The sequence below is a fragment of the Amblyomma maculatum genome, unplaced genomic scaffold, assembly GCF_055883805.1.
Source record: "Amblyomma maculatum isolate TAMU_Amacu unplaced genomic scaffold, ASM5588380v1 scaffold_22, whole genome shotgun sequence".
NCBI lineage: Eukaryota > Metazoa > Arthropoda > Arachnida > Ixodida > Ixodidae > Amblyomma > Amblyomma maculatum.
The window spans coordinates 2,179,570-2,196,003 of NW_028146747.1; the positions used below are offsets into that span (position 1 = coordinate 2,179,570).

Genomic DNA, 16,434 nt, shown 5'->3' on the forward strand with positions numbered 1-16,434 from the left:
GATAATGGTTGTTTCAGGGGCCGTTTTCGGCCCAAATTTGGGCGACATCAATTACATAAATTGGCATTGTGACTAAAATACCGACCCTAGAGATGAAACATTTAGCAGATAGGTAGATAAAGAGCTACTGATTTCGCAAATCAGATTTTTTAAAAAAGATTTTTTTGCGATTTTTTGGTCCGAAAGACCCGTGTCCCCCCTTAAGCATGAGGGCAGTGTGGCTACGAATAGAACTGAGAATGATATGATGTGAAAACCAAAGCCTTGCATGAACACATCTTCCGTTGTGTCTTTTAAAAGGCGATAGGTGAGAAATACGTGCTGCAAAACAGTACACGCCGCACCTCCAGTTCTTTCCACTGCTGCCTCGGACTTCGCGGGGCACAGTTCTGCGAATGTTCGGCTGTTTCGTCTCTTCCGCATTTCTCGCTGCAGTTTTACTTCTTGCTGTACTTTTTTTTTCTATGAGCTGCATGCTTTCCTTTATGGCTTCTCCTGAATGCTACTAAGCCTGGTGGTAACGCCATTAAACATATTTATTTCTTTTAATTCGCCTCGCTAGCCTAGGTAGTGCGCTTGTGGCAATTTAATTCGTAGGAAGTCGTCACTGCGGCTTGACTCACTTTATTATAATCTAATTTTACCAAAAAAGTCTTTACTATAAAGGAGGAAAAATGTACTCTTTAATGGAAGATGAACTGGGACTTCTGTTTTACTTTAATATATCAGTTTTTACTATTTCAGAGTTCTATTACAGGCATTGCTATCACCACCAGCAGGTGTTGTGGAGATTTTAAACACCATCTTAGATCAAAACGGAGTTAGTCGGATGAGCTGGCTTGAATACTGTTGGCAGCAAAAGTAGGCAGTGCGTGGCGGAACGATAGAAAACTGTATTGCTGTGCCATCTGCTGCAATTGCAGCTGATGTTGCTTGATTCCTCAGGATCTGCTTTTGACTCTTGTTGCTGTGCTGTCACCATCATTGCGCAGGGCGCAGTGCAAAAAGGGCTGGTGAGCTTCATTCATCACGCCTGAAAAAGTAGACTGGTGGTGTATGTCACATAGCACCTCAACGGCTTCCGTGAGTCTCATAAGTGCGTCACGTGGAAGCGAGCGACAGAGGCATGCTTGATTGCAAAGAAAGGATGGGCATGCGCAAAGCGTGCTTCAAAGGCAATTTCCTGTAGCCTCGTCAACGGGCGCAATTGTGGCAGGTGGAGCAGCAGTGCAGTTTTCCGGCCTACTGCCACATACTGGAGATTCTGCAAACTTTTTCTGCTGACAGTACAACATGAACTAGTGGGCTAGTAGGTCAGACATACTTCAGGTGAGGTAGGTCTAGACGAGAGAAGTGCTGTTTGTCCCCTTCTCTCGTATAGGCTTAGTGCCGTTGCACTGCATCACCTCAAGCTATAATGGACTTAACTGTTTATCATTGCCACTTGAGATAATCGGAGATCACACGACCTGGGATTTTTAGTCAACTAAGTCAAGTTATAGAGTTTATTTTTTGTCATACAGAGTCTAAATAGTCCTCATCATATACTGAGGGAGTGCAGCAGTGGCGTAGAGGTAGAACATCCACCTCGCATGCAAGAGGGCCGTAGTTCGAATCCCGGTGTCGCGCAGTTCTCCACCGGATTAAAAAAAAAAAATTCGCGTGTCGATGGAATTGCATTAAACAAGTTTGGGGTGCGACCTGATGCCGGTGAACACCTCCGGCAACGTACTCCCTCAGCAGAACAGAAATTGGCCACCCTGGTGCAGTAGTTGGCCACAACCTCCCAAGATTAGTCCTACAAAGCCTCAGCCCTCAGTCACCAGAGGCTGCAGAGCTGCAGCGCAACTGACCACGGCGGCGGTCGGACATGTGACGGAGCGGGGGTGTTAAGAGTTTCTGGCTCCATTAGGCAGGCTGCCATTGGAAACTGACCCTGGCAACGTTTAACACTGGAACTTTAGCTAGTGAAGCTAGTTTAGCAGTGCTGTTAGAGGAAGTATATAGCTGGTAATATAGACTAATTCTCTAGCCTTAATGAGAGCGTGGCAATTAAGCTTAATAAGCGGTATAACAACTGAAGGTTGTACAGGCCTACGCACCTACATGTAGTCATGATGACCAGGCAGTTAAAAACTTCTATGAAGATGTTGAATTGGCAATGTGGAAAGGAAAGACTCATTATACTGTACTAATGGGCGACTTCAATGCCAAGGTAGGGAAAAGGCAGGCAGGCGACCAGGCAGTGAGTCATTATGGCATTGGTTCTAGGAATAGCAGGGGGGAGTTACTAGTTAAGTTTGCTGAACAAAATAACTTAAGAATCATGAACACCTTCTGCAAACGGAAGAATCGAAAGTGGAAATGAAAAAGCCCTGACAGGGAGGCTACAAATGAAATTGACTTCATGATGCGGAGGACGTGGAGGTAATCGGGAAGGTGCGATGCAGTGACCACAGGATGGTAAGGTCTCGAATTAGTCTAAATCTGAAAAAAGAACGAAACAGGTTAATAAAAAAGTTCATCAACGAATTAGTGGTGAGAGGGAGGGCAGAAGAGTTCAGGATCTCGCTACAGAATAGATAATTAGATCTAACCGAGGATGACATTACCCTAGAAGCAATGAACGATAATTTCAGAGATCATTACTGAGTTCGCTGTAGATGTAGGCGGTAGGATAGTTAGAGAGGATGCCAGTAAGCTGTCTAAGGAGACGAATGATTTAAGAAATGCCAAAGTATGAAAGTTTCTAATCCAACAGACTAGATAGAGTTGGCAGAGATATCAAAGCTAGTCAATAAGCACAAAGTGGCCGATATAAGGAAGTGGCAGAGATATCAAAGCTAATCAATAAGCACAAAGTGGCCGATATAAGGAAGTAAGAAAATTGAGCATGCTGTAAAGAACGGGGGATGCCTTAAGGTAAAGAAGAAATTGGGCATAGGCAAAAATCAGATGTATGCGCTAAGGGACAAGGCGGGCAATGTCATCACGAATATGGACAAGATAGTCAAAGTAGCCGAGGAGTTCTATACTGATCTCTACAGTAGCCAAAGAAGTCAGGGCGATAATGAGATTTGCAGTAGGGAAATGCAGTCAGATGTTCCGCCAGTGACAAAGGACGAAGTTAAGCAAGCATTAGAAACTACGAAAACTGTTGAAGGACGGGGGGGGGGGATATCGTGCTAAAAAAACTGGCCACCCTGTATATGCAGTGCCTGGTGTCATCGACGGTACTGGAACCATAGAAGAACGCAAACGTTATCTTAATTCATAAGAAAGGGGACGCTAAGAACTTGAAAAATTAGACTAATCAGCTTACTATCTGTTAGGTATAAGGTATTTACCAAAGTAATCACTAATAGAATCAGGACAACTTTAGACTGCAACCAAGCAAAAGATCAAGCAGGTTTTCGGAAAGGATACTCTACTATCGATCAAATCCATACCATCAACCAGGTGATAGAAAAATGCTCGGAATATAACCAGCCCTTATACATAGCATTCATTGATAACGAAAAAGCATTCTACTCAGTAGAAACCTCGGGGGGCATGCAGGCATTGCGAAATCAGGGTGTAGACCAGCCGTATGAGAAAGTGCTGGAAGACATATATAGGGGCTGCACAGCAACCATAGTTCTGTATAAAGAAAGTAACAAAATTCCCATAAAGAATGGTGTTAGGCAAGGAGACACGATCTCACCAGTACTATTCACAGCTTGCTTAGAAGTACAGTCAAACCTCGATATAACGAACACGCATATAACGAATTATTGAATATAGCGAACTATTCCGAAATATTTTTGTCAAGCACATGTATTTTAACTTCCCATAGCAAACGCGGTTCGGCATAAAACGGATATTACGAACTTTGCGACGCCAAGCACTACCTGACTTTAATAGCAGGAGGCAGGCTTCGTTGCACTACATGTGTGTTATGCGGCGCAGCAGATGTTCAGGATTACCTCGCATGCGCTGACAGCGCCACAGATGCCACGACGGCATTGGGAGTTGACAGCCGTAGAAATCTATGGCCTCAGAGATTACCACTGCGCGCCTGTTTGTGCTCACGGCGGTGATCTCGGAGGCCATAAGAAATCGTTTGCATCTCACAATCGCCGACAGCGCCGCTTCAGCAGCGGCGGCAGCGGCACAATCGAATGTTGTTTTTTGCCTTTTTGGATGGAGGAAGGAAACAACTTGCTCTTTTGGTTTTTCGCCATTCGCGTTTTTTGGTTTTAGTGTTAGCAGCGGTGTAGGCGTCGTAGCGTTCGGCGGAGGCTGCGTCGGTCGTCGTGTCGAGTGTGGTGCGCGGGTGTGCGTAGTGCTGTGATGGCGGTGAATGTGAAAAAAAGAGCAGAACTGACGTTAAAAACCAAGCTCGAGATAAAGGCAGTTTACAAGAGGAGACTGATTGACACTCTTCTCGTGAAGCTTCTTATGAAGCAGGTCTTGAAGATCGACTTGCTGGGAGCATTAAAGCGGCATGGGACAGCGTGAAAGGTGAAACGATTGCCAACTGCTTTCGGCACGCAGCTTTTGTTCCAGCAGAGGCCCGCTCATCAAGTGACGATGGGGACGAAGCAGAAGCAGAGCTCCGCGAGCTTCTGACATGAGGTGACATGCCCGCAACAATGACTGTAGAGGACTTTGTAGGCGGCGACGACATCGCGGCCACCACGGCTGTACTGACGGACGCCGAAATCGCTGTGGACGTTTCTGAACATCCCAGAGACGAAGCTCGGGCTCACCGTGCAAACGATGAGAACATTTCGACTTCACAAGAAGCGCTTGCTGCATTGGATTTACTGTGCTGCCACTACAGTGCTATTGAGAGCCGTGGGTTTGCCCTTGTTGAGTGTTTGCAAACTGTGGAACAGGGCTTGATACGGAACGCGACCAACACAAAAAAGCAGGCCGCGATAACTCAGTTCTTTGCGCGTAAATAAACGGACGTGACCCAAGAAGGCACCCTCCGAGTTGCTGTGCCTTCTGATTGAATTTTGCTGCTCTTGCATGGATCTTCTACGAAATTTTATATTACGAATTATGGATAGAGCAAACTATTTTTTGATTTTTTATCTGTTCGTTATAACGAGGTTTCACTGTATTCAGAGACTTAGAATGGGAGCAGTTAGGGATAAGGGTAGATGGAGAATACCTCAGTAATCTGTGATTTGCTGACGACATTGCCTTGCTAAGTAACTCGGGAGATGAACTGCAAAGAATGATTGATGACTTAGACATGAAAAGTAGAAAGGTAGGCTTGAAAATCGTTATGCAGAAGACTAAGGTAATGTTTATAGCCCAGGGATGGAACAGCAGTGTACGTTACGTAGCGAAGCACTGGAAGTAGTAGGCGAATATGTCTACTTAGGACAGGTAGTAACCGCAGATCCGGACCATGTAGTTACCTATGGGGCTGAAACGTGGAGGCTAACAAAGAGGGTTCTGCTTAAGGGGAGACACTGGTCTTAAAATTAAAATTTTTATTTTTAGAGATATAATAACGAAATTGGGTGTGTATATGTATTTCTTCCTCCTGTTTTCAAAAATGTAATTAGTTTTACTCTATCTCAATTAGTTCTAATGTTATTGGGAAATAACCAAAGCCTAATTTGGTAATTTCTTACGGGTCGTTAGGACAGTTTCCCTCAATATTTTTTCGTTCCGATTAAAATGTAGTTGTAGCCAAAGACCTGCCATGTGGAGCTATGCTATTTATATTATCATTGATGTACATCACAGTATAAAAATATTCAATTATGTAGATGCCCCACAATTCGAAAATATAATTAGCTGACATTATTGTTCAATAAATTTGATATGTTCAACTTGGCAATATAAAAATAGCATAGCTCCACAGTTAAAACCTTTCTGAATTCAACGGTATATGATTTATTAAAATTGCACCACAAAAACCCAATGAAAAGTTCCGTAAGGCTAGTCATGTCACCAAAAAACATGAAGCTGAGAAAAACTCATTTGAAGTTTTGACACTGAGTGCAGAAAATATTGGGAAGAATCTTCGACAACGGATGTTACTCAGATGTTCCCTATCAGTTTCCCTACAAAACAAAACAAAAAGTGTCTTATTCCATCCAAGGAAACATTTAAAAAAAAATGTCGAATGTGTAAGTGTGATGAAATTATAGAGGTTACTTTCGAGAAATTAGGGGTTGACTTTTTTTTTTTTTTTTTTTTGAGGTGAAAGTGAGGACCGGAGCCAAGGAGACGAGAGCTCCACCAGGCAAACAGTTGGGGAAGAGAACTGCTTCGCTTATTCTTGGGGAAGAGAACTGCTTCTGTTCGAAATCGCAGTTTTCGCAGACAAGCAGAAGCTTTACAGCAAGGCCGTACTCCTTATCTGTTGCCTTGCTCAAACGCAGACTTCCTGCGCCGCAGGTTCCGCACTTCGCTTGTGCGAAAAAATCGTTCAAAACCTTCAAGTCCACAATCGCGAACTGGGTACCGGCATCAGCTGTCTGATAATCCGCACTGACGCCAAGAAGGTCAAACTTGCGCTGGGTTGCCGACTTTTCAGACAGAACGGACTTTGCTTGCGCCGATCGCTCAACACGCTGCGCCTGCTCGGTCGACGAATAGTACACAGCATCAACACGAAGTGTACCACGATCCGAGATACGATTCGTGCTGCAACTTGGTCCCGCGGTGTCGTCATCGGGCAGCGTGCTTGATGTACCCGGCGGATCCAACGAGTCCGGCACTGCAGGCCCCGGCGACGCACTGGTGGCCGCTGCCTGCTGTTTTTTGTTCCACGGACGTTTCTTCCGGCTTCCAAAAGCTCGTTGCGTGCTCGGTTTCAATCGACTGTCTCCCAGCATCTTGATCGCAATGAGAAACTCCCGGCACAAGGCGGAAACACGGCGTGTAGAGAAACACGAGCGCAAAAACAGACGCACACGAAGCGACAGCCACAGCGGCGAACGCAAGAGAAAGAAAAAAAAATGACGTAGACGGTCACACCAGCCAATGGGAGGCGCAGAACGGCGCGCGCGGGAAGCGCGCCGCGTGCGAGCCAATCAGCGACCCGAAAACGGCCTTCGGGAAACCGGCCCGAACCGCCGCTCGGCTTGAGCGACGCCATTTTGAGATAGCTCAAATTGCGCACAAAGAAACCAGCTTCATAACAAGCCCAAGATGGCGGCGATCGGCCGGCTGCAACGCCGGCGGCGCGCGCAGGAAGTTCGAACAAAGTTTCTCTTTTCGGGGCCATTTCGTCGCTGCCGTGGTGTTTTGAAAGCCGATTTTATCGCATTTCCCGACCGAATTCAGTGTTAATAATTTTACTGTAGATGCTCGAAAGGACAAACCTTCCGAAAATGAGTTTTTCCCAAAATCGACTTTTTGACCATTTTCGACTGTTTTAAGACCCGCGTCTCCCCTTAAGGTAAGGACAACGCAGAGGGCTATGGATCGAAAAATGATAGGGGTAACATTAAAAGATCTGAATCGTGGAGGGTGGGTCGGAGAAATAACTCAACTTACTGACATTCTAGTGGAAATTAATAAGAAATGGGCATGGGCAGGACATGTAGTGCGAAGAGAGGATAACCGATGGTTGCTTAGGGTAACAAACTGGATTCCAAGGGAAGGAAAGCGTAGCAGGGGGTGGCAGAAATTTAGGGGGGCAGATGAGGTCAAGAAGTTCACAGGGGTCAAGTGGATGCAGCTAGCACAGTGCCGGGTTATTTGGAGGAATATGGGAGAGGCCTTCGTCCTGCAGTGGGTATAGTCAGGCTAATGATGATGATATACTTGATTGACTGCAACATGCCTGTTGCCTATTCTAGGCTGTGACATATTTAGTCACTCACGTGAGAGAACGTGGGTCTCGTGTGTCATGTAGTTCAATTTGAAGTCACTGCTTGTTCACGCAGAAATGCATACAACACTGCTTGATCTCATTGACATACCATACTTTCTGTTAAAGGTACGGAACACTGGAATTTCGGTCCCAAATTTTTTTTCGGTGCAATGGGAAGATTGATGTCTAAAATGTTTGATTCTATAGCTGTATTGGTAAAAACGGCGTAGAAAATTTTTACCGAGAATTTTTCTATCAGTGCATGCGGCAGTTTTTTGTAGTCCGATTCTGGAAACCTTGAGGAGTGACCACGATGATGACTGGTGGTCGACAAAAAAGACGTACCGAAAACAAATATAAATTTCGCTCGCGCCAGGCAGTAATTCCACATTTTTTGTTTTGAGTAACGTCCTTTTCAGTTTCAAACTCAAGGTCGTCACTGGGTACTATCATCGCTTCATTCACGGAATTCCAAACACTGTGGCGCCATCAAGTGGCAAAACCTGAAAGCATGCCTCTCGCAGTTCGAAAGGAGGGGTGGCTTTTATTTAAGGATGCTGTGGAGTAAGTGCAAAATATAATGAATTATGATAAGCACTCCTAGAAGAAAACAGTGTGCACTTGTGAAAATCGGCGATATTTTGCTGACATGTAGTCACGGGGGGTACTACACCGAAAGTAATAGAGTTGCTCCGCTAGATAGCTCCTCTGGGTTTTTTTACGCGATTTTTGATGGCAAATTGAAATTTTAAAGCCTCTTTTCTTTGATATTGTAGTGCTCGATCTGTGCTATATGAGGCAAGGTCTTTTCATCTCCACCATAATCTCCTTACATATTTTGGCTAGTGTTCTGTCCCTTTAACGGTTCATTAAAACTTGAGGTTTCAGTGGATAGTTGTTGCGTGAGCTGTATGTACTTTAGCAAACTTTTGGCAAGCACTGCTGTGATTGCATTCGGTTTCAAACTAGCAAGACAGGTCGCATTTGGAAGTGGGAGGTCTCTCTTCTGCCTCTGTGCGAGTTGTCAACTCTTCCTTTTTTTTTTTCTTCGAGAGCTTTCCGGTGCCTTGTGGCATTGCCCAGTGTTGGATGTCTAACCGTAACGCCTGTGTTTAATTTAACGAAAATGAAATTCTTCCAGTTTCCCTCAATCGAGAGAGTAGTTGTAATCATGAAGTGGGTATACAGTCGAACCCGGATATATCGAACTCGAAGGGGATCACAAAATAGTTCGATATATGATAATTCGATATACAAAAATCAGCTTAGGACGGCACTTACGATGCGAAAAAACGATACTGTATTTGTCGTGTAGTCAACTCACTCGCATAATGAACCCTCCCTCCACTTTTGCACTCGAGAATTTGGAAAAAAAAAAATAAAAGCGTTAAGGCCAGCTCGCTCACATACAAACGATCTCAGCGACGAGCGGCAGCGACAGAGCAAAAAATTTCCAACTTGTTGGAACTACGTCCCTCTGCTGTAGGAGCCACCGCCGCAGCTCAAAACAAAGTTTCTGCGTCGCCGCGGCAGAAACCGCCAGCGTTATCGCTTGCATGTCGCACTCCGTTTCGGTCATCCGCAGCTCATTTCTTGGCAGCGTGCCAAGATGCTGCGCAGCAATAACGTCATGCCGTGTTTATCTTTTGATAGCTCCTGCTGGTGGCGGGGAGCGAACTTGGCAGACTGCCCGTGATGGCTTGATTGCACAAGCCTGCCCTACTGAAAAAACTGTAAGGGGCAATAACCTCACATTTTCTCACACAATCTCACTCAATTCACATAAGAAGTCACGTACAAGTCTCATATAATTGCACAAGTTCTCATAGCTTCTTGTACATTATCATAAATTATGTACAATATTTTATGATAATGATGTGCACAGATTTTATGAGGTTATTGCCCCATAGAACTTTTGGTTTTTCAGTTGGGTGGTTCGATTTATCACGCCGCGCTTGGGGCGGGCGTAGTCTACTGCCACAAAATCATTGGAAAGCGTGATAAAGTAGCTGCAAATGCTGTTTGAAGCGAAAAATGCGAAAAGCCGGTGTCATGATCGCAGCTGACCGCGTGCTTTAGTTGATTCATACATGCAAGTATAAACGACTCCAGCAAAAAAAAAAAAGCCACTTCCTAACGCCATATCTCACGCTACGCCGCGCGTACAGCACAATGATAAGAACAAACGACTCTCGCAAAAAAAAAAAAAAGAAAGATAGATCTGCCACGCACTACGGGTCCGCAACACGCTGGAGAAAGCGTCAGACGTTCTGTCTGGAAACGTGCTGAGCTGGCTTGGCGCATGCGTAGCGCGTGCTACTGCGAACGAAGGCCGGGAAAGAGGAAGGAGAGAGATAGCTCAGCAAAAGAATGGGCACACCCTTGCGCTTCGCTCTATCTGTCCCCTCTCGTTCCCACTGGTTCTCTCTGGTTCATTCACGCACATGGCTTGCAAACATCACGTGCTGGTGCGCGGGAAACGATAACCGCAGATGCGTGCGCCCTTGGGGAATGGGCGCGGCGCTGCCCTAGCCGAACTGTCCCCTCTCATTCATTCCGCGCGTGGCTTGAAAACGTCACGCGGAGTTCGATGTATCGAATGACCAGTGAAATTGAGTTCGATATATGACGCGGCTTTGCTATACTTTTACATGAGATTTTCAAGGGGATATTCCGCGAGTTCGATATAACCAAAATTCGATATACAGTTGAATCCCGCTATAACGAAATTAACGGTGCACGCCTCTTCGTCGTCGTAACGCCTGGTGTTAGGCCAGCAGAGTGTACGGGTCGACCTTCGGCAAATCCGGCGTGCCTGAAACAGTTCACAATTATTGAGCGCCCCAGTGTGCTCCAGGCAGCAGACATAATCTGCGGTGCCACGTACAAGTCCACCTTCGTGTCTCGGCCGGTTTCAGTGTTAAACAGCAGCCGCTGAATTAACCTCCCGCGGTAAGCACGCTTCAGGCTAAGAATCACGCCCTGATCGAGAGGCTGTAAGACAAACATGCAATTGGGAGGGAAAAACCTCAGCTCCGTGTTAGTGAGCTTGACTTCGTCGGAGTGATGCGCTGAACAATTGTCCAGAAGCAAGCAAACTTTACGGCCCTGCCGTTTCACGTTGCGGTCAAAGGCCACCATCCACTCGGTGAAAATAGCGCGGGTCATCCATGACTTGTTCGCCTTGTACTGCACAGGTAGGCTACGAGTTCCCTTAAAACAGCGCGGTTTGGCACTTTTGCCTATGACTAACGGCGGACGCTTGTCCGAGCCATCCATGTTTGTGCAAAGCAGCGCTGTGATGTGTTTTTTGCTGTGTTTGCCGCCGTGACAGCGCCACCCCTTGAAGTCGAACGTCCTAGCCAGCAACATCTCGTAGAATAGCCCGGTCTCGTCGGCGTTGTATATGTCTGCAGGCGCGAAGGTGCTTAAAATTCTGGCCATGTTACTCGCCTTCCAAGCAGCTGCTCCGTCCACGTCTGCTGACATTGACTCGCCGCACAACACTTTTCCAACGATGTTATGGCGGGCCTTGAAACGGTTTAGCCAGCCCATGCTGGCTTTAAAATTTACATCAATGCCAAGTAGGTATGCATAGTTCAAGGCTTTATGCTGGGGACGTTGCTGGCTCGTGCTTCCACAAACCACGCATACACTGCTTTGTCCAACTCTTCATGGAGGGGCCGCGTCACCTTTTTGTGCTTCGAGGATGTGTCTGAAGCAAGTGCCATTCTCACGCTGTCCTTATTGCCTAGAATCGTTGACAGCGAACTTGCAGGAATTCCGAAGTCTTCAGCAATTGCCGCTTTCTTCCTTCTGCTTTCTGCTTGGGCGATTATTTGAGCTTTTTGCTCAAGGGAAAGAGTTTTGAGTTTTTTCACTTGAGTTGCCATCGTGCCCTGCGGATGAAAACTCGTCGTTGTCAAAGAGAAAGGCAGCGAGTGAACAACGCGACCACGACACAAAGCCAAAATGGCAGAACTGCAATCACGTGATTTCATGCTTAATGTGGCTTTGGATTTGACTTGGACTTCTCGCCAATAAAACTAGTTTCGGTTTCGATTTTGCCCGCGAAATTTTCGTTGAAGCGGAAACGCTCTGCAAAAATGGTTCGTTGTGCAGAGAAATTTAGGCCATTAATGCTTATAGGATACTCGCGGGGAATAAAAAATTATTCGTTGTCACAGAAATTTCGTTGTGGCAGTATTCGTTGTGGCGGGATTCAACTGTATCCGGGTTCGACTGTGTTATTGCCACTGTCCTGTCATCTCGTTCCATCATTCAGCTTCTGACGGCAACATTTGTTGCGCTTAGGCTTCCTAAAACTAGCCTCATTGCGATGGCACATATCCATAGCCGACGACAGATTTTTTGGACATGCTTGATTATTTGGACTTCTTACCGGCCTCAGGACATACCTTAGAAAGTCAGTGTATTACGCTGCTCAAAATTTCGGACACTCTAAGGAGGGCTATACGTTTTTTCGGACATTCCAAGCCTCAGCCAGGCCAACTGTCGCACATTTTGAGCGGTGTTGCCGCTTTCTTGTTTGTTCACTTTTTTCTTCGATAGCCTCGAAACCGGTGCTGGCCTTGCGTGTGCCGCTCCTCGGCTAAACTGACGCTGGATCGAGGCTATATTATTTGCCTAGCAACTTCTGTTTCCGGGACAACGTTGCTGCCGTCGCTGCTCGGCGCCGGAGTGCTTTGACTGCCAGTTCCTCTGTGTGTTTGCCGTGCGCTTCATGTGCATTGCAGAGCGTAGTGAATAGGCCTAGCCGTGACCGTGCTGATGCGAAAACTATGTTCTGCTACTACTGTGGCTCGCATTGAATTGAATCTGCTTCAGTTCTTCAAGAAGATGTTTCCAGATTTTATAAGTAGTTTTTTTGCATGCAATGCAGTGCGAGAAGGCACTGAAGGAAGTCTGTGTTGTGATCCAGTGGTTGGTGGTGGTGGTGTGCCTCGCCAGTGGGAAAACCAACTCTGTCAATTTGCTTGGAGCACTTAGTGCGCTCGCCGATGTGTGGAAGTGTGTAGCACCCACAACGTTGCGCAATTGCTTCCGCCGCGCGGGATTTGTGCTTTTGCATTTTATTGCTTGCTTTCCTCTTTCAACTGATCTGCTAAGTGGTGCATTAAACAACTCCTGGATTCCCAGAAGTTTTCAGATTCAGACTTGGCGCTTGCATTGGGTGTGACTTACCAACATTAGTCTCGATTGGTTCATCATTTTGTGGGGAAAGTGGTTTCCATTGTGAGCCAAGTAAGGAGCTCTGCAGTAAGTGGTTAAAGTATCAGGACTGTGAATACTCCTTTTTCATAAGATGTGGCGCCCTTTTGGGGCGTGTTGAAGATTAGTCTGCAGCTGGCGGAAAACAAACTGTTGGGCAAGACGCAGCTGCATTCCAGGTCCACGAGTCACTAACTGCAGCTGCAAAGTGTCAGATGTGTGCTCGACATTTGCAGCGACCTGTTACTTACCCAGATGGCACATACGCTTGTTTTGGACCAGTGGAGATGCTTGCTTTGCGCGGCTATGCAAGAATTACGGAATAAATGGCTCTCTGTCCAGAGCAGCAGCTTGACTATTCGGTTAAAAAAATGGGAAGAAACGCTCACTGTCCTTGTTTGTTGGCCTTTGTCATTATCGTGCACGTGTGCTTGGTGGGCTTCTCTGTTGATAGGTCTCTGACGCTTGCAGTTTTTGTGGCAGCTTTTAGTCGACTCTCTACAGCCTTTGGCAGTTTGCTCAAAATTTAGAGCTGCCATGCATGTGCTTCTAATGGGCTTCTAATGGCTTTATGGTGTTGAGTGTTCCTGCTACTCGGCATTTATGGCCTTTTGGGGAAGCTGAATTGAACTTATCCTTTTTGTTGGAGGTCACTGGAGTTGCTGCACGTTTGAGAACTACTTGCAATTGCTGTTGGGTGTGTTCACGAATTGTGTGGACTTCAGAATAAGTGCAGCAACTTGCAAGGATGCTGAGCACACTGTCACCATAATGATGTCATTGTCTCTTCCTGCCTAGTCTTTGTTTAATGGTTGTGTAACCATTCGGAAGTATGAGCCAGCACTTCTTAATGTGGCACTCATGCAGTGTTTTCTGATATTTTGTATTCAGCCACATGTGGTTATGACATGCCATGCGTAGCAGCTGGTCTCCGTAGTGTTGCTACTGCTGTTCAGCCTGGTTCTTCAGGTAGATTATTTTTACGAATTTCCAATGGCCCTTCAGCTCATTTCAAACCAAAAGTATTTTGAGGTTACTTGTGCTGGGCTTCATGCAGAGTACTGAGGTTCCACTAACTTGTGCCACAAGCAGCACATGAAACAGTCTTGCTGTCTGAAACCACCAGTTTGCTGCGGCTTGCCCTGCCAGGGCAAATGTGCCGCTCAGTAAGCACTGCAACTTACGTATCCAGATTTAGACTATTCAGCGCCTGTTCCTGCGTTTCGCGTCACCGTCTGCCTAGTTACCCCCTCTTCCTCTGTGGCACAAACCAGTACTAAAGGCTTATTAGTCACTAACCAGTACTAATTATTAACTAGTCATTAACTACTTCTAATTAGTCATGAGTAATGAAAGATGACGCCATCGGTGACGTTATTGGCAGTGACGTATGACTGGATGTGATGTCATCATGTCACATCCGGTCATGTCTAATAACCGGAAGTGATAATGACATCATGCCCGGTCATGGCTGGTGATGACATCACCAGGAGATTCACGCATATACGAAGCTGACCCCGCCGGGCATTCGATCCAGGCCTCTGTGCAGCGCCTTTCATTTGGCGCTTCCTCGAACGCCGCACCACAGAGCACACAGAAATAGACATAGTACAAAAGGCGTCAGCAACGTTTAAAATTGGTTGACAGCATTTATGATTAGGACCTGTCTTTAAATGCGAACCTTTGCATCTTAGATCATGTGCTGGGCCACACAAAGGCATCTGCTTTGGTCCCTTGTCTCTTTTTATGGCTATTTGTGGAACTTTGTGTGTGTGGGCAATGCATTGCCACAAACGTTATTCCCAGTTCTGCTGCTGGTTGATAATTCACTTGCACAGGAGGTTCGGAGTGGGGTTACCTCGGTGAAATGTCAGGTGTGGGGCAGAGAAAGGGGCCATAGGTTGCACCGAAGGAAAGGAAAGGCTTGTGGCCTGTTTATTCACGTTGGTCTCGTACTGCGCACATGCTTGACCTGAACTGGTCACAGGGCTGCTGTAGTCTAGTTAACGCATGGAATGCATTGTACTTTTGTGTCGCTGCCATTCATTGGCAAGTCTTGGTTTGTTGCTTAATATGTTGCAGCACATCACACAATCGTTGTAAGCTCTTGTGCATTAATTCATGTAGTGTGTAGGCAGATGCCCTTTATGGTAGGTAGGCTCATGTTTCCCGCATAGCGCAAGTGAAGTACTGCATAACTACGGGTGGCTTGCGGTGTAGCCATTACTGTACCACAGCCAGTGCAGAATAGTTGCAGTTGACATTTTCTTTTTATTTCCTTTCAAACAGCCCGCTGCAGCGCTGAGGTTGTATCCCATGCAGGCTGGGCCTCATCTTAGAGACGGTACACACTTGCTTAGTTGGCATAATTTCAGTCAAGAAGTATTGTTTGCAAGGCAGCTGCCGAGACTGCATTCTGCAGCTTTCTTACTTTGAAAGCAGCTTGCAGTCCTTCTGAAGCGTGAATGAAGTGATTTGGAGGCCTGACGTCTTTTGTGCTTGTGCTTGCCCGTGCAGCTCGAGTCTGGTGGAACCGTGCTAAGCACGAACTGGGATGAGATCTCCAACAAGACCACTCCCATCAAGCCTCCGGATGGAATGGAGTACCGCAGGTGGCAGGAATGAGGACTTCCCAGTGTTCCTAAGCTTTTTGTTTGTTTGTTTGGTTTTTTCAGTTTGCATTGTATACACATATATTACATGCAGTTGTAAAGATCAGACAGTATACTTGATCATTGGATGCTTTTGTTTAAATATGTGTAATATAAGTCTTTAGTCTTTCACTAAATGCCTTTCACAATGGCCTTTTTAGCATGGACTGCTTGTAATAAAATGTTCAGTCCCTTTATGTCCATGCCGCGTTTTTAGCATGGACTGCTTGTAATAAAATGTTCAGTCCCTTTATGTCCATGCCCAGTTTTGTGCGTGCTGCAGTGGCATCAAGGTGCTGAAACTGCCTGATAACTTTGCACCTGAAATGTTAGGTACAGGGTTGCTAATTTTTTATTGAAGACAGTTCATCATGGTGGGTTAGTCAGTGGCTGTTATTTATGCCTGCCAAGTTTGAGGCTGTGAACTTCATTCGCAGCTGATGTCATTAGATGCTAATCTGTAATATCTGTGCTCACGAGAGGAACCTGAATGGTCAAGTTCAGTCTGGAGGCCTCTGCCGCATTACTTGGTACATCATAGCGTGTAATACCCACACCATTTTTATTCAAAACTCTTGACTAGAGTGCAAACACAAACTTTGTAGAGAACACTATTTTCAAAGAAGGAATACTGTGGAGCAGTTGCTCAAACGCTGTATATGGAAAGGAATGTTAGTGTTCCTCTCGTGGGTTTTCATTTGCTTTACCTTAGGTTGGTTGATT

At 46.0% G+C, this 16,434-nt stretch overlaps 1 protein-coding gene across 1 annotated transcript in view; it reads left to right on the forward strand.

Moving 5' to 3' along the window:
- Window positions 1-15,964, forward strand: part of Sgt1 (suppressor of G2 allele of skp1) — a 72,120-nt gene extending 56,156 nt beyond the window's left edge. Inside the window, exon 11 of the mRNA XM_084586509.1 lies at window positions 15,578-15,964. Within this exon, the coding sequence (XP_084442635.1) occupies window positions 15,578-15,685 (108 nt within the window). The 3' untranslated portion in view covers window positions 15,686-15,964. The remainder of the gene's footprint in view (window positions 1-15,577) is intronic.
- The last annotated feature ends 470 nt before the right edge of the window (window positions 15,965-16,434 follow it).